The sequence below is a fragment of the Tachysurus fulvidraco genome, chromosome 25 (assembly GCF_022655615.1).
Source record: "Tachysurus fulvidraco isolate hzauxx_2018 chromosome 25, HZAU_PFXX_2.0, whole genome shotgun sequence".
In the NCBI taxonomy this organism is placed as follows: Eukaryota; Metazoa; Chordata; class Actinopteri; order Siluriformes; family Bagridae; genus Tachysurus; species Tachysurus fulvidraco.
In genome coordinates, this window is record NC_062542.1 from 3,141,935 (window position 1) to 3,166,987 (window position 25,053).

A 25,053-nucleotide genomic window follows, 5' to 3' on the forward strand; every position below is an offset into this window, starting at 1 on the left:
TAATGGGCAGTTGAGGGTTGCAAATATCATCAAGTGTACAGTTTTAGACTACCAGCCTTCAACTACGTTTTCTTTATTTATCTCTCAGCGTTTGTCCTAGTGGATTTCAGTAAAGTTTGCCTGCAAGATTTATGAATGAGGACTCGATGAATATTAACATTTGTTTTACTTTTCAAGCAGTCGAATGGCCCAGTGATGTCATGAACGTCTTGCTAATGCTAACATGCTAACCGTTATCGAGCTCTGTGAGCTAAATTCCGGGGACGTCAGTTTGTGTTCACAGGTGTTAATGGCGGTGAGGGCTCAAGGAATAAATATTGAAGACATAACATAACAGATTAGCTAAAATATCAGCCAAAGACAAGAGTTTAATTTACGTTAGTTGCTCGTTATTAGCCCATTTAATCGGTTCACTAATTACAAAAGATTGTGAGATGCAAGAGACAGAGACTGCGGTGCTTATGCCATAATGACTTCACAAGTCATAACTAAATCACTAGATTTTTTTTTAAAGATCAAACAGATGCGTTTTGCAGAAACGTTCTATACACAGACGAGAACTACAAATCTTTTGTAATATTTTAATAATTATTTAAATCCCACTCTCTCCAGAGATCATACAATCATAGCTTCTTCACCTATAAGCTTGTGAGACTCCACTAATGTGAACTGTGTGTTTTTGTGTGGAGTGTGAGTGAGAGTTTAGGGATTAGCTGCTCTTTGTCAGAAATCCCTGAACGTGAACGATCCTAAAGTTCGCAAAGCTCATCTGCGCTCAGCTACAAAGACGTAAAAGAAAGAAATGCAGTGAACAGAGATTTTAAGAGTTGTGAGAGTTAATGAAGTCAGCTCTTCGGTTATGTAACCGATCGATTTAATATGTACCGTACCATTCGAGCCTCTCCGGTATCGATCACCTTTGTTCAGGAGGTTGGAAACGTCGTTGTGGTGTGTTCGCCGAACGCAGAAAGCATACACAAAAAAATCACATTTTCATCAAATGCAGCTGTCGCCGATGGAAAGAATAAATATCCATTCTTATTCAGCAGCACTTTCAGCTTCATCTATTTTCAAACCAATATTCTAAGGAGATAAGGAGAAGGATGTGAAGCAAAGCTATGAGAGTAGTCTCAGCATGACTTGTCAATTATTTATTACGTTTATGACTCTTTAGATAGAAATTAGACCTTTAAAGCATTCTCAGTCGTGTCAAAATGAACCCTGGACACTGGCCCGTGTTTTCTTTTACACAGCCTGAGCTGGATGCATTAAATAAATTATTAATAATAAATAAATAGCTTTGGGCATCAACCCAGATGTATTACGCAGAATTTTGATGGCGAACAGAGCACAGTGAAATACAGATGAATCCTGGACTCACAGTTGGGATTAATCTATGGATGTGATTTCCATTTGAATAATGCATAATAACAAACGCAGAATAAAATCCAAGCTATGCGCCTGATATTTTGCATTGTTCTCTGTCCAAAAATTTGCTCCTGGATGAACCCTTTTACACCTCTCACGTTTGCACATATTTACGTTTAGCACGATTGTGTTATTTTTCACATCTATCTGGAGCTTCCTCAGACATCTGCAGTGTATGAGAGAGCAGTGATGGAATAAACTAAATGTTCCACATGGATAAATTAAGCTTGGTCAAAGAATTTTTTAGCATGATTTGTAGAGTAATGTACAGTAAGCAGTGACCGATCATCAGTTACTTTTTAAATAGTATCAGCCTGAACAAAGACCAGGGTTAACTCCAGCACCGATGATTTACAGCACAATATATCACACTGACGATGTTCAGGGGTGCAAATACATTCACTAAAACAGCATTAAATACATAAAGCTGACAATTTTGATGAATAGTATCGTCCTTTTTTAAAAATCTTTTCACAGTCTTTTAAATCTCGCTTTTATATCATAAAAAGAAGACAAAGTAAATGCAATCTGCATAAATATATATAGTTTTGGAGTTGGGGGTTACGTCGGGCGCTGGAGTTTAAAGGTGGTGGTCTAGAAGCAATCAAAAAACCCAGTCCCTGAAGCTAGTTCTCAAGATCTTAATGGGCTGCAGTTTAACCCCTGTGTAAACCAGCTTTCCCTTCATAGTTATGGTTTTTTTTTACACCGGGTCACTTCATGCGTATTCTGTGATCAGATAGCTATCCGATGGTAAAAAGACCAGGTCTAAATGCCCTCCGAAACGTTTTCGAGACGGATATAAATCCGACGGTTCGAACCCCTTCAGGAGGTGGTCTGGGACGCGTTTCAGATGAAACCGGACAGGTGTAAATGCATGTGGTTGTTCAAGCCACATCCGTCAGCGCTATACTCCTCCCAAACGGAAGTACGTCACTCGCAGGTGACTCGCGAGTCGTGCATCCCGCCAGAAACAAATATGTTTTCCCACCAGCGCTGGCTCCGATCTTTCACCCAGGAGTCTCGTCGGGTCTTAAAACACGCTGTTGCCGCCAGCGAAAACGCAGCAAACAGTAAATGCTGTTTTTTGTAGCAACCGCAGACACCAAAGCGTGTTCCATTTCAAATACCCCGGAAATGAGGTAAAATATATTTGCATATTGGGCGGGAGTAGAAAGATCGGATCGATATCCGATTCGCCGAGACGCATTTATGTGGCCTGATGTAAATGGAACAGTTTTAACAAATCAGATAGCTATCGGATCAGAGACAACACATGAAGTGACCGGGTGTAAAAAGGCCCTAAAGGCGGTGGTCTAGAAGCAATAAAAAAAAACCCAGTGTCTGAAGCTATTTCTCAAGATCGACCGGGCATAGCCTCACCCAGGGAACAATCTTAATGGGCTGCAGTTTAACCCCTGTGTAAACCAGCTTTCCCTTCATAGTTATAGACTTAAGTTAAATTAAGTCACAAAATCTGAACAGTGATATATTTTTTCCAGCTGTTGGGATGATGGCTAATCTGGAATGGTTAACCAGACACAAGGTCAGTGGAGACCCAAGCCCCCAATTACGATTTTCAGTCAAACGTAAAAGCCAAAAGGATTTTTTCTTCTGACGAAGACGTGGGCAGGCCTTCCCACTCCCGGCGGTACAGTTACATGATCCCTCATCTCAGAAAGAAAAAAGAAATGAATACAAAAGTGGTTTAAAAAAAGATTTCCAGTCAGTCACCACACACAAATCCCTGTTTGCAACCCCTAAGTATAAAAAGCAAGCTCTGTTTGATTTATACGTCCCAGCGGATGAGCTGCTTGAGTTGTGCTTTCATCCAAATTGTAGGTCAGAAGATAGTTGCAAACACAAACAGTCCCTTTTTTTTTTTTTTTTTTTTTTTTTTGTATTTCTTTCGTCTGACATCGTAAGACATGCCCAGGCAGATATGCTGTTACAGCGTCTTTCTTACTTTAATTAGTCGGACTGACGAAGTGCACTAAAATGAAAGGCTCAATCTATCATGGACTTCAGAAGTGTCACTAGAGACCAATGATATATTAACGCTCGGCCTCTTTGCTTCTAATTGACATCCACACGTGATGTGCTCTTGAAGCCAGTCTACCAACTACAGAGAAATGCTTACATCCCCTCCTCCTCCTTCTCCTCCTCTTCCTCCTCCTATTCCTCCAAGTGTCCTGTGCTATAAATACCCCCTGCATACTGCTGTGCCTGCCACCAAGGCTGTAATTTCTGCAGTCATTAGGAACCTAATCACAGCAGACACGTCGGCCTCTAGACTGTCGTTGCAGCTGCGGAATGTGACTAAGAGCAGCTTCCACGCCGCCCATCGCTTCCCTCGGCCTCCCAGCGTGACTGCGGGAACCACATCAGACACTCTGTAAATCTGGAGACTGTGGTCCCGTTTGAATTCGGATCAACTCAGAGTCGAAGCGTACAGTCGGGAGGCCTGGTTCACGAAACCTCAGTAAACCATCACGTTCGGATCATACAGTATGAGTCTATCTCCTTTTTGTTGGCTTTGGAGCCGATAGCGTGTCGATTTGTTTTCGCCAAATAAGAGCAATTGCTGCTGGTTGACTTGTGGATGAAGAGACAGACTGTTGTCTGCTGTTGCCTTGCCAAAGACTTGACAAAGTAGCATTGATTGATCCACGAGACACGTTGAGCACAGAGTCCTGCTTTTGATGGACTGGCACACAGCATGCTGTAAAGCAGCTGCTCTCTCTCTTTCTCGCTCTCTCTCACTCTCTCTCTCTCTCTCTCTTGCTCGCTCTCTCGTGCTTTCTCTCGCTCTATCTCTTTCTCGCTCTCTCACTTTCTCTCTCTCTTGCTCGCTCTCTCGTGCTTTCTCTCGCTCTATCTCTTTCTCGCTCTCTCACTTTCTCTCTCTCTTGCTCTCGCTCTCTCACTCACTCTCCTGCTCTCGTTCTCTCACTCACACTCTCTCACTCTCTCTCTCTTGCTCTCTCTCACTCTCTCTCACTCTCTCTGTCTCTCTCACACTCATTCTCTCTCTCTCTCTCACACCACTCATTCTCTCTCTCTCTCTCTCTCTCTCTCTCTCTCTCTCTCTCTCTCTCACACTCTCCCTCTCTCTCCTGCTCTTGCTCTCTCTCACTCTCTCTCGCACTCTCTCAGTCTCTCTTGCGCTCTCTCTCTCTCTCTCTCTCCCTTTCTCTCTCTCACACTCTCTCACTCTCTCTCCTGCTCTTGCTCTCTCTCTCACTCTCTCTCTCACTCTCTCTGTCTCTCTCTCTCTCTCTCTCTCTCTCTCTCTCTCTCTCTCTCTCTCTCTCTCACTCTCTCTCTAAACCAAAGTTAGAAGTACATCAGGTTGCCTGCTCCAGTTTTACTTAACACACCATTTTTCTATTTTCTGCTGACGTTAATTGCCCAGGACAGTAGCTTCTAATGCCCCATAATTAATGAAATGCCACTACAAAGTGGTTTCATTTCCCAGTTGTAAATGAACTGCTAAGATAATAGTTTTAACGATATGGGTTTATTTATTTATTTTTTTAAGCATGCATGTCGCAGCATTTTGCATTTATTTTATTTTATTTTATTTTATTTTTTTTATCAAATAAGCACCGGGGGCAAAATGCTACCCTGGGCACAGTTTAACACTAATCATAAATTTGCAATTGCATCTTTCATTTGGAAATAATTCCCATGCCAGGATAAAGAGTACGCTCTGTCAGCCACAACGTGAGAAAATAATGCCACCATCTGCGTCAGCAGATGCAGAGCTCCAAATAAAAGAGCTTAAGTGTCTAGAAAAATGTATTCGAATAAATTATATAACACAAGACGTGTAGAATATATCTGAGGAGTGAAGTATAACAGGACGTACAGTCGACGTACAGTCGTGTGATGCAGCCTGACGTGAAGAGCGGTCACAATTCGCACCTCAAGGTTGATTACTTTGCAGTATTGCCTGATAACATGGAGCGCCATTCACAATGCATCGCACACTTTAAACAAAGCAACGTGTCCGACATTTTCACCGTCCCACTTTCTCATTTCATTACTAGCACCAGTTAGAAAAATGAAACATGTTAATAATGCAGTCATCGTGGGCATTGCAGGCTCTCCGCACCAACCCATCCCCATTACATCCAGAACAGGAAACCACAGCTATCATCTCCGCACTATTAAACAGCTATTACGCTCCTGTGTTTGATTGCAGCACACAGCCTGACATTGTGCTGAAGCGATTTTCTCTTCTTACAGATGATGCAGACGAGCAGGACGCTGATGGAGAACTCGGACGGCGTCTACGAGAGGATACTCCAAGTCCAGAAAGCAGGTGAGGGTGGGAATCAGCGCGAAAGAGAAACATTGTGTTCTGTGACACAACGTTTTTTGTTTTTTTTCCCGGAAACGCTTAACGATCGCCGTTCCGACTGTGCAGAAATTGACAAATCCACACACACACACACACACACACACAATCCGATTATCTAATTATGCCGCTACTTGATATGTTATATAAGAGCTTTTTTTTTTTCTTCCCCTCTTTCATAAACTTTTCTCTTCACACGAGCGATGACCTGCTTCGAGAGCTTTCAGAAGGACATTTTTTTTTTCCATTCCCCAAACATTTTCATTGCTTTCCCCAAACATTTTCATCTAATTAGCAGGGTTGCAAAAAAGGTAAACATCTCTCGCTTGAGCCAGCACAGCAGTATTAAAGCCACAAAACCTGCGACGAGGTAAACAGCTGCAAACCACAATCGGCAGACGAGCTTCAGTCGCGTTCACATGAAAGAGAACCGACTCAGAACAAAGGCAGTTTATTAAGCACTTGTGTTCTTTCAAGTTGGGTTTCGTGACCTCTTGATTTTTTTGGTTTGGATTTTTTTCCTCTTTCATGGGATTTGCTTGTTGTTGCTTTTCGTTTGAGCTTGAAATCACGGAACAAACAGAACGGACAGCGAAGCACGAAGATGGCACGCCAGCACTGCAGGTTTGAGCTCCAGCCAGGCTGCTCTCTAACACCAATAAAAACAATAGCCTAAAGAAAATTTCCGTTCGTGTCACACCGGCTTGACACGTCGGTCACAAGTGGAAACGTGCTTACGGGCTTGTCGAAGATTCCCTCTGATATTATGTACAGTTTAAACACTGTACCGTTCGAGTGCACCCGAGATCTGGATTAATGTCGTGTAGCTTGTGTCAGATTAATAAAATAAACCTTAACCAAACACGGGTTGACATCCACAAACCAGTATCAGGTAAAAAAAAAAAGTAAGCAGACGAATCAATGTGAACGTGTTGCAATATTTAAGGGACACAGTTGGTTAGGCGGTAGGAGTCATTTGTGACTAGCTGCTTTTTTATTATTTATTATTAATTTGTTTATCTAGTGCACATCAACACTTAACACTGACACTTCAGGAGCTGCTGTAATATAATGTTGCTGTTACACTGTTATTGGAGCTCTAGAGTGATAACAGAAACACCACCCTGACGTTGATCGTTGTCTTATCGCACTACGCCCTCATGTGTTTATTTCACACACAGTCATTGGTTAAATTGGTCAAGATTAAGTCACTAAGGGTCGAAAATTTGAGTTCACGAAGCCCCGCCCCATGATGTACAATAGCCGGTAAGATGTCTATACATACAGTACCAGGACAGGAAGTCTCAGCGACTGAAGACACGTTAGCTAAAGCCACATCTTAATCCATCGTTTGTTTTAATCAACAAATTTCACTATTGTACCTTTTACAGAGAGCAATGTTACTGATATAGTCGGAAATGTTGCATCTTTAAACAACTAAATAAAGGAATAGAAATTTTAGGACTATGTTTTATATTAGTTTAGAGAAGAATCCGTACTCGAAATTCTGCCACTGGTGGATTATTTCTAAATTAAAAAGGTCTTTCCTACACACTGAGCCAGTTAGAAGATGGAAGAATCAATACACAGTTAGGAACATATACATTGTAGTTTTATCTAATAATGTCTTGACTTAACCTTGTCAGTGGAGAAGTAAAGGGGAAGAAATAAATGCCTTCTTCTTTTTATTTTTTTTTTTTTTATCACCATCTTCGCTGCTGTTGCTAGGCTACCGTGACTGGCAGCCGATCAGTCCGGAAGGTCGGCAGAGGTTCCTATTGATCTCGGCTGATGGAATCTGAGAAACTGTCAGAACCTATTTAGCGTTCGCTTCCCGAGCTCTTTTTTTCTCCCTCGAACCTGAAGAAAACAGCCGTTTCTTACCTTAAGCCAATTGAATTTGACAGATTTTTACCAATAAAATGTTAAATTCACTTTTAGTTTGCGAGAGTGAACTCCTTAGGCAGAATTTGAATGAAAGCTACTCAAATGAATGCCCTTGCTCTGATAAACTCGCTCTGGTATGTAAAGGTGACAGGTTTTTTTTTTTAATCTTTCATCTTTTCTTCTTTACACACGTTTTTATCAGTGACCTTGTCATTTCAGGCAAGAAAGCAGCAGGAAAATGCAAACAAATGCCTTCCTTCCATTCAGATCAAATCCCTTTGTAACCATTTACCGAGTATAATGTCGCAAGATGGCAAATCGACTCTCGCTCGTTTATGTCACACGGGATCAGACGCCGTGTCAGTCCAGAGCGCTAGCGTTCACCGTGACACATGGGTCCGGAAAGGAAAAGAGGTCAGCGCTAACTCACAGAACGCAATTGAACGAAAAAGACATTAATGATCGATGAGGACAAATCAGCGATAATCTTGTGCATGTTGACAATAACAAAGACATTACGGACACTCGGAGAAATCATCACTCGATATTATCAGGAAACAAATAAGCCTTTGAGTCTGTTCGGGTTCGTTCGTTTCCTCACTCTCTCTGTTCGTCCTGTACAAGACGTTTTGTGACCCAGGGCCAATCGGTCCCCTTTGCACTGGTGCAGGTTAAAAAAATACAAAGGTACTTTCAACAGCACAGATTCAGCAGGATGGCTAGCACAAAGCTGACCTCAGTGTTGGGTCACAGGGCATAAAATGGACATTTAATTTTAACATGTACAGAAAAAGAAAGGAATTGAAATACTTAATAATAATAATAACTAGAATGTACATTTCCTGAAGAAAATGCGAACGGTGCTTGCACGTGGCAAATCTCGGCACTCGGTTGCTAGGGTGAAATTTTAGGAATTTCCCATTCAAGTCTATGGGACTTTTTTTGGCCGCTTTTTCGTCCTCCGTGCGAACATCGTCATTTGGATCGCTTATATAAGTCATAGCACACCTCTCCTCAATGAGCCGGTCGATTTGACACCTTATTCGTGGGTGTCATGAACGGAGCTGGTCGAGTTTGGTGTTAATCGCTCGAAAACTTGCCGAGTTATAAACCTCCAAAATTTATAATGGAGGGGGAAAAAAGCCACTTTGAGCTTCCGTACCGGGAATTCCGGAATTCCGATCGCTTCTAAAAGTCATAGCACACCTCTACTCAATGAGCCGGTCAAGTTGACATCTCATTCATGGGTCTTGTTCGGAATGTTGCCTTGCAAGCACCAATAATAATAATAATAATAATAATAATAATAATAATAATAATAATAATAATAATAATAATAATATTAGTACTGTAGTAGAAGTGGTAATAGTAATGGTTCAGTTAATTGCAGGAACTTTATCAGCTACAGTACTAATAGTGGGTTTAGTAGTAGTAGTGGTAGTATTGGCAGTGGCAGTATTGATAATCTGCTGTAGTGGCAGCATCAGTATTACTAGTAGTGGTAGTAGCAGATGTAGTAATGTTGATGGTAGTGTTGGTAACAGATCTTGTAGTGGTAGTAAAAGTCATGGTAATGTGGGTTATGACTAGTAGTGGTAGTAAAAGTCATGGTAATGTGGGTCATAAGACTAGTAGTGGTAGTAATAGTCATGGTAATGTGGGTCATATGACTAGTAGTGGTAGTAATAGTCATGGTAATGTGGGTCATATGACTAGTAGTGGTAGTAATAGTCATGGTAATGTGGGTTATGGCTAGTAGTGGTAGTAATAGTCATGGTAATGTGGGTCATATGACTAGTAGTGGTAGTAATAGTCATGGTAATGTGGGTCATATGACTAGTAGTGGTAGTAATAGTCATGGTAATGTGGGTCATATGACTAGTAGTGGTAGTAATAGTCATGGTAATGTGGGTTATGGCTAGTAGTGGTAGTAAAAGTCATGGTAGTGTGGGTCATATGACTAGTAGTGGTAGTAAAAGTCATGGTAGTGTGGGTCATATGACTAGTAGTGGTAGTAAAAGTCATGGTAGTGTGGGTCATATGACTAGTAGTGGTAGTAAAAGTCATGGTAGTGTGGGTCATATGACTAGTAGTGGTAGTAAAAGTCATGGTAGTGTGGGTCATATGACTAGTAGTGGTAGTAAAAGTCATGGTAGTGTGGGTCATATGACTAGTAGTGGTAGTAATAGTCATGGTAGTGTGGGTCATATGACTAGTAGTGGTAGTAATAGTCATGGTATTGGTAATAGTAGTAATGGTAGTGTTGGTAGCACTATTAGAAATGGTATTAGTAGTAATAGTAGTAGTAAAAGTATTAGCAGTAATATTGGTTTGTGTCTCAATAATTTTTGCCCTTTTTTTTTAACAGACATCTTTGTACAGCAAGCGTTTCTGCATGCAGACTCTTTATTTAGAGCTCAGAATCACATACAGCACATTCGGTCAAACCTAGAAGAAGCTGGGCACTTAGAAACGGATGTACAAACATTTTAATCTATAGCAATAAGTGTTATTTTACTCAGCGCCATCTCAAGGGTTCAACAGTGGCACTGTGAAAAAGCATAAAATGAGCGTCTGCGTTACGTTCAAAAGAACGAGATATTATGTAACCTTGGGAATTTAACTCACGCCACATCAGTAGTTCTCCAGAGGGTAACAAAGCGATGTCATTATTACACACTTATACAGCTTTGCCTCTCTGAATGATTCAGAAGGCCCTCAGGGTAATGTGGAATGCCAACCACAGATACGCTCGTTGCACCGTAATTTCATTTGGATGCCAAGCGTCTCTTAAAATAACGTTTTGGACGTGGAGCAAATTTACATTCGTGAAGATGATCACTAATTCAGCACTGAAAAAAAATCTATCTCTTCCATCGCTCTCGTCTCGACGAGACGTTTCCTGACGCTCCGGCGATCGACGCAGCACAGTAACGAGTTAACAATCCTAGGGCTTGTTTTCACGCATGCTCGAACCGCTTAGTTATTTACAGCACAGTCTGATCGACGTGACCAGAACATACTGTTCTGTGGACAGAGTTCGCTGGAAATTCACTGGAAAAGAGCTTTAAACTAATTCGATGTCTTGTATATAAACAGGGATAAGATTCATGAAGCACCGATTGCCTAATGATGAATTTGCTCCATCATCTTTTCTTCCATTTGAAAAGCTTTATTTTTCAACAGGAGCCGAGCGAAGGGCAGGAAGTGCAGGTTTGTCTGAGGTCAAATGTAATGACTTTACAAATGTAATGACTTTAATTTAGACTTATTAAAACCTCCCCTGAAGAAAATGCTAATTGAGGTCTTTTCATCAACTACCAGTATGCAGATTGTGTAGCGTCGAGAAGATTAGATCATCCAAAAAGCACCATGCAGATAAGCTTTCTCTAACATGCCTTAGACAGTGACATATTACTAAAATGACAAGCACTCAGGGCTGTGCTGCTAGATGAAAAGAAAATAATCGATAAACAGCACAACGTGATGAGTTTTGTTCCTTTCTCACTGCAGAAATTTACTGATTACGATGCGTTTTTTGTTTTTTTTTGTCTTCATTTTTATCCATTTCTAGTCATGCTTGATGTTATGGAACGTCATCAAAGCAAGTTTATTATTAGATGTCGAGTACATGTAGAGTTGATGATACACCCCCGGTGTAAGCTGTTATGTGTTATGAGTGGATTCATAACCAACACGGTCCAGTCAGAGGTGAGAAGTAACAGCAATGTGGGATTAAAGAGCTTTTAGGGACCACAGAGGACATACTTTATTAATCGACGAGTGATCAGGAAGTGTTGGGGATTTAGCTGCCATTTTATATCGTTTTATTTTCTCGGCCCACGCCATCGTGGACACGGCTAATTTTTTTATTTTCTATTTTTTTATTCCTTACCTGGATTTGAAGGATCGATATTTGTGCCGCGTTCTCGTCTTTACCGCACAATGTGAGACAGGAAGGAAGGGTGGAAGCAGCTCTGACAGCACAGGAGGTTATAGGAAGCACTTTTCTCAATGCTATTTCAGAGTAAATACATCCAGGCTTTCAACAGTTATGGGGAAAAGCTCAGAAGTTATTTGGAATGAAATGTACCACAGGTTTGGTTTCGCCACTTAAAGTATCCAGTCATGGTGAGACTGCAACACACACTCATTATGTGCTGACTTAGTTTTAAAAAAAAAAAATGCATTGCCAACTCAGTTGCAAATTTACCCTTTTTTTTTGGTTGCAATTTTTAGCTGCTTTCTTGCTCGTGTCATCATTCAGATTTTTATTTTATTTCATTTTATTTTTTTTTACACAAAGCTGGTAGAATTTTCTCTGTCCGCTCGCGGGAGGTTCTCAGGGCTCCTTCGAGGTGCACGGCTCTTCACAGAGCATGCATTCATGGCGGAGTTGCGCTTGAATTATGCGTGGATTTTCCCACCCTCGTCTTACAGTATGTTGCTAGGCAACTCCTGCCACGAGAGGCATGCGCTGCCAGGCCCAATCCTCAGCACAGTCATGCGCTATTAAACCCAGCAGCACCTCTTCTCTCTCTCTCTTATACACATCAAAGCGTTTAACGGACATTAGACACGATCAGTAGTCATGAAGTGCCACAATAACGTCTTTATCTCGAGACGATAATAAATCACAGACTCTCGGGGCAACCACACAGCATCATCGACCGAGCGGCGTGTTTGCCCGAGGTCGACGTGGAACTTGTTTTATTGTGGTGTTGAGTGGTCAAGGGCTTTGAGTTTTAGGTGCGTTTTCTGCTTGTTAGTGCCCCCTCACACACACACACACACACATACACACTCTCATTCAAGTTGACCCAGAAAGATTTGACGTATTAGAAAGCATTCTATCTTCATCCTTCATCAAAGCAGAAGCTCTGAGTAAGAAAGGATGAAAAACAAGAAGGGAAATAGCTCTCGGGGTGACAAGCCTGTTCTGTCGTTCCTGCTTCAACACTAACGCAGCCTGAAAGGATTCCATGTCTTTTCTGCTGCACACACACACACTCTCTCTCAGACTCTCAGTCCTCCATCTGTCTCCTTTACCCGTTCTCTCTTCTCGTGTATCGTGCGCATTATCCTCTCACCGTACTCTCCTCTTGTTTGTCACGTCACTCACCCTTTACGGCTTTTGTTTACCCGTCCGCTGACACTCCAGATTTCAGTTTCCATGCTGGACTTTCAACAGCAAATACAACATGGCTGAGAGGATACGCATGACTTGGCACTAATCCTAACCCATGTAATAAGCTTCTTTTCTGTAATGCAACGGGGAAAAGTAGAGTCGAGCAAAGCCGGAGCGTCCACGTGGGCGAATACGGACAGTTGCTTCAAGGTACCGAAACTATTCAGCCACCTGTTCACACCGTGTCAGAGTTTGACCGAAGACAAATAAAAAAAGCCAGAGGAATGTCAGTCACGTCACCCGCAGCTCAGCCGCTTGATAGTTTGAGCCGCTAGCAGACCTTATACAACATCTATGGGAAGGGAGGTGGGTGGAACGCAGCCGCTTCTTAAAGGTCTTTAAAGAAAACTCAACCTTTTAGAGCAAAGAACTTTCTAGAGGTTTTCTACTTCTTGACCAAACAGGTTACAAGCGAAACAGACAAACAAACAAACAAACAAACAAACAATCATGGAATCCGAGGTCTCAGTGGAAAATTCTCCTGCATATAAACATACACCGATTTTATGGCTGTATGTATCCAGTCTCTGTACTGTGAAGTCGTTCCTGCTGCTGGTTGCCATAGCAACCACGTCGACTAGTGGGTGGCGCATTCCTCTAGCGTCTCTTGCCGCCAAAACGAAACGTTCTGGAGGGAGATTTTTGTGGCGTTGTTTGTGTAGAAAATCCAGCAGTGTCATTCTACGTCATGTCACATGAGATGAAGGTGAAACAGTCGCTTTACCGAGTCGCCCCGTAATAGCATATTCTCACTGATTCGTCGTGTCCCTGGACACGCCCACATCTAGTCGCCACCCTACAAGTTGCAGGAAGTCGGCAGTTCTCATCGAAACAGATCGATCTCCAGTGGCGTCGTCGCCGCACGCGTGAACATACCTTTTGTTCCTGCTTAATTGATACTAGAGGTCGAGGGAGCTTTAACACACGTGGTACACTCCATCCCTGACACGGAAAAAAGCGCTCTAGCTACTCGAAGCAGAACCAATGAAACCAATGCAGGCTGAAAACTTCAACTTCCGAGTCACATACATTACAGATTATTACCCACAGCTCATCTTTGGCATAAAAATAAAAATAGAATGTTTTTGTTTTTTTTCAGCTATGGAGTTTCATGAGAATCTTCACAACATGGCAGTGAAGGAGGGTCTCAAAGGCAGAAAGCTCCAAAAGGCAGTGGAGAGCTTCACCTGGAACATAACCATTCTAAAGGTGAGAACCGCATCGACCGTATCTCTTTCTTTCCTCCGCAGTCTACACCCTCTCCTTCTCTTTTTCTTCCTCTTCGCCCCCTCGTTCTCTCTCGCTCTCTCCTTACGCTCTGCATTACATGAGCTGCCCAGGGCTACACAGATCTCCTTTGCAATACCGCACCTAAAGCAGGAGCTATTTACAGGAGATCGTTTTTTTAAGTAGCCAACACCAACACAGCTTTATGGCTACCGATTTTTCTGTTTTTATTCCCCTTTAAAGGCAGCGTACGCGGGTGGATAAAACCATTCTCACAGCAGATTGAATCCTATCTGCTTTCTGAACGAGTCTCTTATGTCTTTTCTCTCAACTTCCTTCAGACTTTACACACAGTTCTGATGTAAGAACGATTCAGAGCTCCAGCTCAAGCAGCTCTCTGTTTTCATATCACGCTAAAAATCCCCGAAAAAGGAAACAGCTGCTTCGTAGCGTGTTTAAGGACAACGCAGCAGAACAGCTGTTTCACTGAAGCATTTCAATGTTTCATAATAGATGCGCACATAAAGTGGACAGCGAGTGACCCTGGAGATTTTGTTCAGTTAGAATTAGAAGATTAAAAAGGTTTGACCCGCAATTACATCCACTTAATGTTGAATACGTCAAGCCTTTCCTCTGTAATAATCACTACTTAGCCCTTTTTTACAAATCACATTTGCATGTGCTAATTACACATAACATCACGCGCAAAAAAAAAGCCGCCCGTTGATTAAAGACCCTCGGTCGTTTCCCGTAAGGTCATTCCCGTTGTTCGTGCTGCTGAAGAACTTTGCCAGACTACATAATTAATTAGAGAGCGTGTCCAGAGCGACTTAGTGCGTGGAGGACTCGCAGGTCGATCGGCAAAGAAATCTGTCCAGTTTAATAGCGTAAGCACATCGCAGTGTCTCGTTACATTGGATGGATGTTCGAAAAATCTATTCCTCTCACAGTTCCAGAGATTTTTGTGCCTAAAGTTCAGACTCGATGTTTACTTTCTTGTTTCTTATTAAATTACGCATATTTGTTTTGGCCTAACCATTTTGCAAATTGCATTCTTTTGCCCCGAGGACACACAAAACGTCATTACGGCAGTCGACTGTTCTCGCTAGTATCATAATAGAACGATTAAAAAAAAATCTTTTTTCAATCTATTTGTTTTTGGGGTTTTTTTTGTATTACTTTTTTGTCAGCAGACTCGCTAATAATTCTACCGAATGACATCTGTTGTTTTTTCCAATGCTGCGTCCGGACGACGTTCCACGCTTCTTGTATTTCTTCACGCCGTCGTGTTATGACGGTTTCTGTGCTGTCTCTACAGGGTCAGGCGGACCTGCTGAAGCACGCGCGGGCCGAGGTGCTGGAGAATATTAATCAGGTGCATTACGCCGCGCTCGCCTGCGACCTATTCAAGGGGGTGACGTCGTCCGGCTCCGAGTCCAGACCCCGCCGCAGCCTGGGAGCCATCACAGAGAGGGTGTCCGGAGAGGACGTCAGCGACGACAAGGAGAACTGAAATCTCAGAAAGCTTCTGAGATCGTAACGTTACAGAGGAAGAGTAGAGTAATCTAGCGATTAAGAGGAAGCCAGGCTGTTACACAACCTGCGTTTCTTTTACACTCTTTCCAGTATCATTCCATAACGGTTAGGCCGACGTGCCTCAACTAACTTCGCCAAATCCCACGCCCCTCCCCCAACCTCCACCCCAGCCCTCTTCCCCTAACTCAGGGTAGTCTAACAGGACTACTTTTATTTCCAGAGCCTGCTAATCACCTTGCTAGCGTGCTGGAACAGTGTTGTGATTCACTTCAAGTGTTAAACTCAGACGTGCCCTTACAGAGCCAGCCTCGCTTCGGGACCGGCCATAAGCACAAATTTCTGTGCAGCTGAAACTAGAGACGATTCCGAAAGAGAGAAAGTGAGAACGGAGAACGAACGAGTCGAGCTGTTTACAATGACAAACTAATACATGTTCTGTCTGCCAAAACAGTGTGTGTGTGTGTGTATAAAGAATGATTATATATATATATATATATATAAATATATATATATATGAGAGAGAGAGAGAGATCTTTTTTTGCAATGTGCACCATTCTAACAGATTTATTTTGTTAAGGTAAACAGCTGTTTTAAAGAGAATATTTTATTTGTCTGAACAAGTGTAACAAATGGAAAAGAAAACGTGTATGACACTCACGGGTTGTTCGATGACACACACTAAGGATGTGTGTGTTACAGGTACATGGTTCATGGTTAACTCCTTGTCATCATTACTGTTATAGTTCCTGGTAAACAATTTGGTTTGTACAGGAATCCAATCCACGTGTTTTGCCTAAGCTAAGCCTGCCTAACAAGATGTCTGTCGCCTCTACGGTGTCGCGGTGATCTCCGGCTAGTCTCGACGGTCTTTCCAGCGTGCCGATCTACTGTTAGACCCAGTGAACCACTCCCATACCGATTACCATCATCTTACCAGAACACCAAGAAACGGAAACCAGTGTTGTTTGATACGTTTCAGTGCTGTAAAAGTCGGTGTCTTTTTAACTGTAGTTCAACCATTTATACCACCCCGGGGGGGGAGCGGGTTAGTTTTCAAACAAAATAGCCGTTTTGTTTTTACCCCGTGAAGTCCTGAAAGCTCTGAAATAAATCGTGTTGAATAAATAAATGCACTTCGCCTGTGTGTTAATATCCAACAGTAAAACTCCCATGGATTCAAAGTGAGCACCGAAGTTACTGTCGACGTCGTATGTCTTTTGTTCGGCTGTTTATCTTGTAGATAATGATGTTGCTAAATGATTTGCTCTATGATTTTCACTTTCTTTGCACTGATTAGTCTTTCACTGGATGCTTGTAGATCCAAAAAATCTGGAGCTGGACGACGCTTGAAGCTTAAAAATGTTTGGCCTGATTAAATTAGGTTACATGTCATTTCTTGTGCTTTTTTATCACTCTTTTCGTCCGATTGTCGAGTCTGATCCGGCGTCAGACTGTTTTGGTTTGATTTCACACTAAATATATTCCACTTCCCCGAGGTGTGTGTAAGATTAACGTCTACTCATAAAACTTATCGGTACGGCAACCGAGGAACAGAGCATTCGGATCCCAGCACGAAATCGACGATTCTTTTAAACGTAAGTAATTAAGTAAGTATTTTAAACCATTTCCTGTAGCACAGCTTGCGTTATTTGTTAGCCAATATATATATCAGAGCTTTGATTTGTCAGACAGATTTGTCCTTTGGCTCAAATCAATATTTGATTCACTTCCTGTGATCAGTTTGACTCAGAGTGAATCACTTTCTCGTTGCCATAAACTCTCCGTTTGTGAAAGATACAGACCGTACTGTTTGCGATCCAATCTTGAAACCTGTCTGCTGAGCCTGTGACTACATGCATCGTAAACTAGAAAGCCTGCGGTGGGGCTTTTATTTATGCGCCTCTGTAGAATAAGCCTGTATAAGGTAGAGATCAGCCTCAAGTGCAACTTTTAATACAAACAACTCTTAGTGATTCTTATAATGATCTGTGGAAAATAATAATAATAAAAAAAAGAGAGATAAACAAGGAAAAAAAAAGAATCGTTAGGACGGATGACAAACTCTTATTTCTTCCGTCAGCATTTTAAGCTCTCGGTGATGACACCTTTTGAGAAATGATGAACTCCACCTGGCTTAACCTGTAGGCAATTAGCTGAATAACGCTTGGCACATACTCGTCAGCTTGCAAACCTGTCGTAATAAATAATAGACGCAAAACAAAACCCGTCAGACAGATCTCGATCTGCCAGGTGAAAGCAAGACAGATCTGAGAAATCTACAGCCATCACGCAGGATCAGAGCAGATCCGGCAGGACAAACACACGCAGGCTGCTATTGACTGCATGTGATGTTCCTGACAGGCATCGAGGGGGAAAAAAGCCTGAGGATGTCTGGATATGGCTGGCTGTCACTCTGAATGGAATCACACTCCGTTGTCTCCTGTCCTCTGTCTTTATGTGCTGCTTTGACCTTATTGCTCCACCGCGATGGAAAATCCGGCAGCCACTTTTTTCCAGGAAGTCTCACCGATTAAACCTCCTGACCAGCGCACAGACATAAAGACTTTCAATCAGCATAAACAAATGACTGATTTTATCACTGTGTTTAGCACTAAAATGAATCCTGGTGTTTTTCCCTCTGTCGATAACCTTACGCTGAATTTTTGTGTCCGAAGATAAATTTTATCTGCTTATCTTCAAGCGCTCGGAGCATCTCAGAGAGCACAAATGGGATCGATATCAACATTTACTTTGAAGAAATAAAAAGAACCGATGGGGGGTTTTTTTGGGACTTTTTCTATGAATATATCTCCTCTAGTAGGCAAGATAAAAGAGAAACACTGATGAAAAACTAGAAATTCATAAAGCCCTGAGTGTCTGCTTGCATATGAGGTTCATATTAACCACCGCTGTGGAGAAGGACATGAGACAGATATTTAATGATCAACGTGGCCAATAACCAGAGGAATCATCGATATACCGGCTTAATTAAATCCTGTCAGCATTACCAATCCTGCTCCTGATTCTCTCTCTCTCTCGCTCTTGCTTTCTCTCTATCTCTTTACATATGTGAATAACCTTGAAGAGGGATTTTTTTTCCGTACATGACTGCGCTTAATTGATCGAAAGGAAGGAAGCGAGAAGGCGTTCGTTTGGTGGTTTGATTGCGTTATAGTGGTCAATGTACGAGGGAGTTATTCTGGTGTTAACAAACATATCAGGCTGCTGCTTCTGCTTCAACAGACTCGTGTTGCTCAATCGAATGCTGGAATGTGTGAAAAGTCCTGCTCCGTCTAGTAGCGACTTCTTGAATTGTTTGGATTTGTTCGATAGATGGCGGACATGTAAAGACCTGAGCATTTTCTCTCATCAAGTGAGAGTTTGTTATGATGATCAGTATAATGGTAGAGCCACTTTTTTAGATGTTGGCTACATTACTCTTGCTTTAACCTTTACCGCTTGAATCCTCGATCATGTCCGGATCCCAACATCACCTCGAGGACGTTCTTGGACTTAACTAGGGTCTAAATCGAACGCCTTAAATGCTTTAAATGCTAGAAAATGGGAAAAAAAAGTATAAAAGAAGAAAACATTGATCGTGTACAGCTTTAGTGTGTATAAAATATCATCTAAAAATGTAAGGAAATGTATGATATCATATACAAGGATGTTCTTTACTGCACATGATGCTCTCAATATTGTGACTATGTTAGTATTCATACACACAGTTTACTTTCTTCTCTCCATATCATCGCTGTCGGGCGAAATCTCCGAAATCATTATTTTTCAGGGAATTAAAAAACGCTGTATCTTATCTGCAATACACAGGGTTTAGTCCGCGTTGCAGTGGATTGTCTTGAAATTCCTGTCCTCAGACGAGCACCAGAGATTTTTTTTTTCTTTGAGCCCAGTGTTTTGAAGACATTTACCTCAGAAAACGTGTCGATTCGTTGCGACTCTTCTTGAGAAGAAATATGCCGCGAAGATCTCCTGCGGAGTGAAGAAGAGGTGGACATTTGAAGCGACCAATGGAGTTAGGACATTTGCGCTCAAGCTATTTCCAGAAACTACGGCTCTTACGGTACTGTTGCGTTCTCTCACTATTACACACACTTTACCTTTAGGAAGAAGGAACCGGGTCCAGATACCGAATTGGCCGATTCTTTTACAGCTCTGTTCTTTCTTTGTGATAAATGACTCTGTCCTGTGTAAATGTTATTACAAAGTAAGGCCCTAAAGCTTATAAAGACGACTGTGAGGAACTCTTGTAGCCGGTGTTTGTCAGCGGACTACATTAGCGAGCCGGACGCTGTTCCTGACTGCAGGTTTGGATTCTGCGTTGGATCAACACGATCGAGCGAGCAGAACGTATTAACAGAACCGGCCAACGATGGATGGCAACGTGTAATCTTATCCAAACACAGCGACTGCCAAGTTGTCCTGCCAAAAGAATTCTGAAATTTCACGTGTGTGTGCATGTGGCTGGAATTGTATAGCTGCTGGCATAACTGAATACATCAGTGGGTTTCATGCCTGATCCTGAATATTCACACTGGTGTGCTGTGGGTTATAAAACTGTGTGTGTGTGTGTGTGCACACTCACAGGCCCACATCAACAATACCACTCAAGTCCAAGCACATAAAATCACACGCCGGTCTGTCTGATCCAAGCCAACGTCGATCTTCCCCTCACAGTACATTCATTTTTCACAAAGCATCGTCTAAATCCACGTCCAATTACAGGACCTTTGATTCTCCTGCTGATGGTTTTGATTCCCCTGTAAAACCCAGGCTCCGTGCCAATCAGCCCTCCAGTTCCACAAATCACAGTGGTCTTTTTGAACGGCCTGCTCTCTTCCTGACCGTTCGCCCTTTCTGTCCGCTCTGATCGAAGAGTAACGCCGTAATGTGTTGTTCAAATCTCTCTGCTTACAGTTTTGAGCCCTTGTGTCAGCCACATTAGCTATTTTTTGTGAAGGAGTATTTCTCACTCAGCTCGCTGCTAAACTGACCTCTCTCAGTCACCCTGTCTCTCTCTGACGGGCGGCTGTGAATACAAACAGCCACCAAATAGCCTCCGTAAAATGCCAACACACAGACGCTGTTCGCCGGCTAATGGGGTGATTTTTTAGCTCTTTTCATTCCTCTACAAAAAAGCCATTTGGGCAGCAACTTCTTTGCCTCACAGTTCAGCAAAATGAAGGCAGAGAAGTACCTTGAGTGTACGTCTGGATTCCTTCAAACATAATAGAACCTCTGTTTACTACTTTACTCTGCTCGTCACTTCATAGACGGTTTAATGTGGCACAAATCTCTCGACATGAGTGTCTGCATACATCATTTAACTTTTTTTTTTCAAAAAGCACAGCTGTTTGGAAGATTCATCATCTTATCAGCTCTGTTTCAAACTTAAACTTGTGACCCCGCCGGCCAGGGATCGTCTGTCTAATGCAGGAATAGGTTGCCTTTGGACAGATTTTCTCTGTTAAAAAACCAAACTTGTGAGCGCAAACAAATAAGTATCTCGGGCTCAACAAGAAGGGATTAATACAGGAAATTATTGTATCCCGTTCCTCACATGTTGACGCAAAACCTTATTCCCTGTGGACTAAAAGTCATCCGAGTCCTGATGAGAGCAAAGGGCATCTGATTTCATTCTGTGATTTATAGCGTGATAAGTCAAGGCTCCTGATGCCAGTCCAAGAATTAGCACTAGGACAAACAGCCAAAACCAACAAACTTACTTCCCGACTTCGGATTAACCCTTAGGGCTTTTTTTTCCCCCTTTTTTTTTTTAAATGCCAGTCCTGGGATTGTCAAAAGGACGATGTTGTCCACTAACAGAGACACAGAAGAGCTAACAGTATTTAGTCGCTAACACAATGGCTGCTTGTTCAAGACCGGTCGACAGTATGGCCTTCATTTTGTTCTGCTTCCCTTTCAGCACAACGGAGCTCTGTTCGCTCCCATCTGCTGTAATGCTGCCATTTCGTTCGACCCCAAACGAGTCCAACCTCACTGGATATGCTTGTTAAAAAAAATAAGCAATTCAGAGTCTATCTCTACAGTACCTTCGAGCGCTGGGATTGAACTTCAAAGGCTTGTGGCCAAGTCAAATCGACAATAATTATTTTTAATGGATGAACGCGATCGTACCGGTTGCTGTTTGCTCAAGCTGAGTCATTGGTGAGCCATGTGAATGAGGAAGGATGTTACAGAGGTTACACAAACAGGGATCGGATGTATTTTGGGCATCTCTTGAGCCTTGCTAAGCAGTTTTGTTTCTCGTGTTTCCAAAGATTGGTACAAGAGCAGAGATTATGTTCAACAACGCCGTTTCCCTGTTAGAAATGGATCCGAGCATGACACCTTAACGTGGTGGTTTAAATTTTGCCCTTTTCCTTACGCAATCTCACAACCATCATCATATCATCATATAGGAAGAGGCCACTTCTGAAAAGTTCGGAAAACAGTTTTCAGAAACTCTCAACTTTTCAGAAAAGCACAGAGTGACGTCAAGCTGACTAATCAGGTCACGAGTTAGAAAGAAAGCAAGAAAAACAAACATAGAGGACAGACAGCTAATGAAAAACGAGTCTTGGGGGTTTTTTTTTTGGACATTTACAGTACTGGTACTTAATTCTCTTGTACTTAAAAGCTACAGCACAAGCAAACAACCTCAACATCGACCTCATCCCTTCATCTGCATTACTGATAATAATAAATTAAGAACAATCTAGAGCACAAGGTAGTTAGATAAATAGTTCATAGAAAAAACTGTTAAACAGGCAGAAATAAGATCTAAATCTTCTTCCCTAAAGTGTCGGAGTCAGATTAGGTGTTAGCTTGCAGTTAACAGTGTGTTAAGTAGAGTACACCGTTACCATTGTACCGCTAACAGGGAATTAAGTGAATCCATTTTGTACTATTATATTCGACATGTAACTCGTAGTGGACCGAATACACTTCTAAAACACATTGTCAATCTACGCCTCCTTCATCCCGCCTCGTTAAACTCTAATTTGCACCTCAGAGGAAGAGTGAATGCGAATGCTGTGGGGAATCGTGATGCGTGTGTTTGCCTACAGCTCCAAAACACTTCCCACGAGAGGGAGGCGAAAGCAGTAAATGTTTACGCGAGAAGGTTCAACCCTCTGTTTCTCAAAAATCAGCTCTGACTCACCACTGGCAAGCATGAGCTCAGTGAGCTCGCATCCACTGCTGCCTGTTTGTCACTGACCGCAGGACGCGTGGAGATGAAGCTCTATACATGTGGGTTAAATAATAGCATTGTTTACCGATTCGTTTTATGTGGTTACTCTAGATTGGTTTGTTCTATGTTGCTTTCACACTGACAGTTTTACCTTCAGGAAGCAGCTGCGAGGTGGGCGAACGGGGCGCTTTCAGAAAAAACTGTGGTTCTCAGGTCTCGGGGTTTAGTGCTTAGAAAAGTTTTCAACTTTTTCAAATGTAAAGGGTTTATTTATTTATTTATTTGTTTATTTTACCTTATGGGAAGGTCAAAGGTTTAAGCAAACCTAATAAAACTTACATCATGCTGAATCGAAAATATTCCCAATATTCCAGTGATGCAACATAATGAAAATACGAGTGTGTCTATTACGGGAATGTTCGCCAGGACGTGGTGTGTGTGTGTGTGTGTGTGTGTGTGTGTGTGTGTGTGTGTGTGTGTGTGTGTGTGTGTGTGTGTGTGTGTGTGTGTGAGACCCACTTTAACTGTCGCAAGAGTCAGACAAACATTGTTGACTTTTTGCCTCCAAATCTACAACCCAGACAAACTATTTTGACATTGACAGATTAAAACATTATCAATCTTGCAGAGCTAGCTAGAGAATGAATTAGTTTACCGAGTCCTAATAGAAATTAAAAAAAAAGTCTGGAGTTACAGTGTGTGTATTTGTTTTTATACGAGAACTAAAACTTTTTTTGTTTAGATTTATCTGTGGAGTCTACAGCTTGGCAAAATGTTCTCCGTACACATCTACATCGTGTAGATTTATTGGTAGTTGAGTTGTAGGATTTAAGAAGCTTTTTTTGGTCCTGACCACATTTGGGCTAGTCCTGATCTTGTACTTGGAAACATCTGTCCGGACAAAAGCCCTATGATACAGTACATGCATGGACAATTGCTGTTGTCCATTGTTGATGGGAAGCTGAATGACTAAATCTGCATCTGTTTATTTTCCATGTGAACTCTTCCAAATGGAAAGATCCCAGAAGGTGTGTGGTGTCCATCCTACACAATGTAATCCTCGTCCCATTGAATTAGCCTAATTCTAGTATAGCAAATGATTTTTCCAAATCTGATGCTAATCCAGCAGTTGCTATATCATAATCCAGCAGTTGCTATATCATTTCTAATATCCAAATGATCACAGCAGGAACTGGAAGTTTCTTCTGATGTAGAGAGATGTGCTTACAGATGTTCTCCAGGCCTGACTGAGGGATTAAGACAAAGACTGTGGAAAAAGTTTCACCCACTAAGTGAACGTCGGCCGGACAAAGCCTATCCACCGAAGTGTTAAATTTAAATATGACAGAATGTTTATGTAAATGATCTGAAGTTCAAGCTGAATGTCTACAAAACAAACCACCATCTTTGAACATTTGGTTATTTAATGTTATTTAACGTTCAATTGCAAATCGAAAACGATCTGAAACAAGATGACTGTTTCTGAATAGTCTTACAGCGCACTCTGGTGGTGTCTGAGTGAACTGCGATCGTCTCTAAGGCTGGCTAAAGCTTCCAGTAATGTTTTTGTTGCTCCATTCAGGTTCATGTTATCCCATTACTCTCAAGGTTTGCAATGTTGAGTCACCGTAGTGTTGAGTGTTTATTTGAGTCACCGTATCCTTCCTGTCAACTCACAGGATCATTCAAAACCAACGCGAAGGCACTGGATTTCTTTTCCCAGAGTCTAATCTCTGTGCTATGTTCCTGCAGGTCATCCTGAACTGCATCTGATTGATGGCTTCTATCTCATGTTCCTCACCATCATTCCCATTTTATCACATTGGACACAACCGAGGTTTGTTTATACAACTGATAAGGGCCTTGCTCAGGAGCCCAGTAGTGGCAACTTGGTGGACCAGGATACAAACTCACATCCCTCTAATTGGTTGGAATATGCAATGACTTTAACCATTAGTCTAGCACATCCCATAAATCCTGTGAGTTATGAGGTAAGGCATCAGAATTTTTTTGTCCATCACACCCTGCCAGATTGATATTTGGGCAATTTGGAGGTCAGGTCAACACCTTGAACTTTATGTCACATTATGTGTTGTTCAGAACGCTGTTGCCATGAAGGTTACTTGGTCTGCTACGATGCTTAGGAACGTGGTACATGTCCGAGTAACACCGACTTGGTTCAAAGGTTCCTAGCAGAACATTACGCAGAGC

At 42.0% G+C, this 25,053-nt stretch overlaps 1 protein-coding gene across 1 annotated transcript in view; it reads left to right on the forward strand.

Moving 5' to 3' along the window:
• LOC113649709 (inactive phospholipase C-like protein 2) overlaps positions 1-16,758 on the forward strand; it is a 43,425-nt gene extending 26,667 nt beyond the window's left edge. Inside the window, exons 5-7 of the mRNA XM_047808459.1 lie at positions 5,680-5,755; positions 13,966-14,075; positions 15,412-16,758. Coding sequence (XP_047664415.1) covers positions 5,680-5,755; positions 13,966-14,075; positions 15,412-15,606 — 381 coding nt within the window. The 3' untranslated portion in view covers positions 15,607-16,758. The remainder of the gene's footprint in view (positions 1-5,679; positions 5,756-13,965; positions 14,076-15,411) is intronic.
• Positions 16,759-25,053: the final 8,295 nt, after the last annotated feature.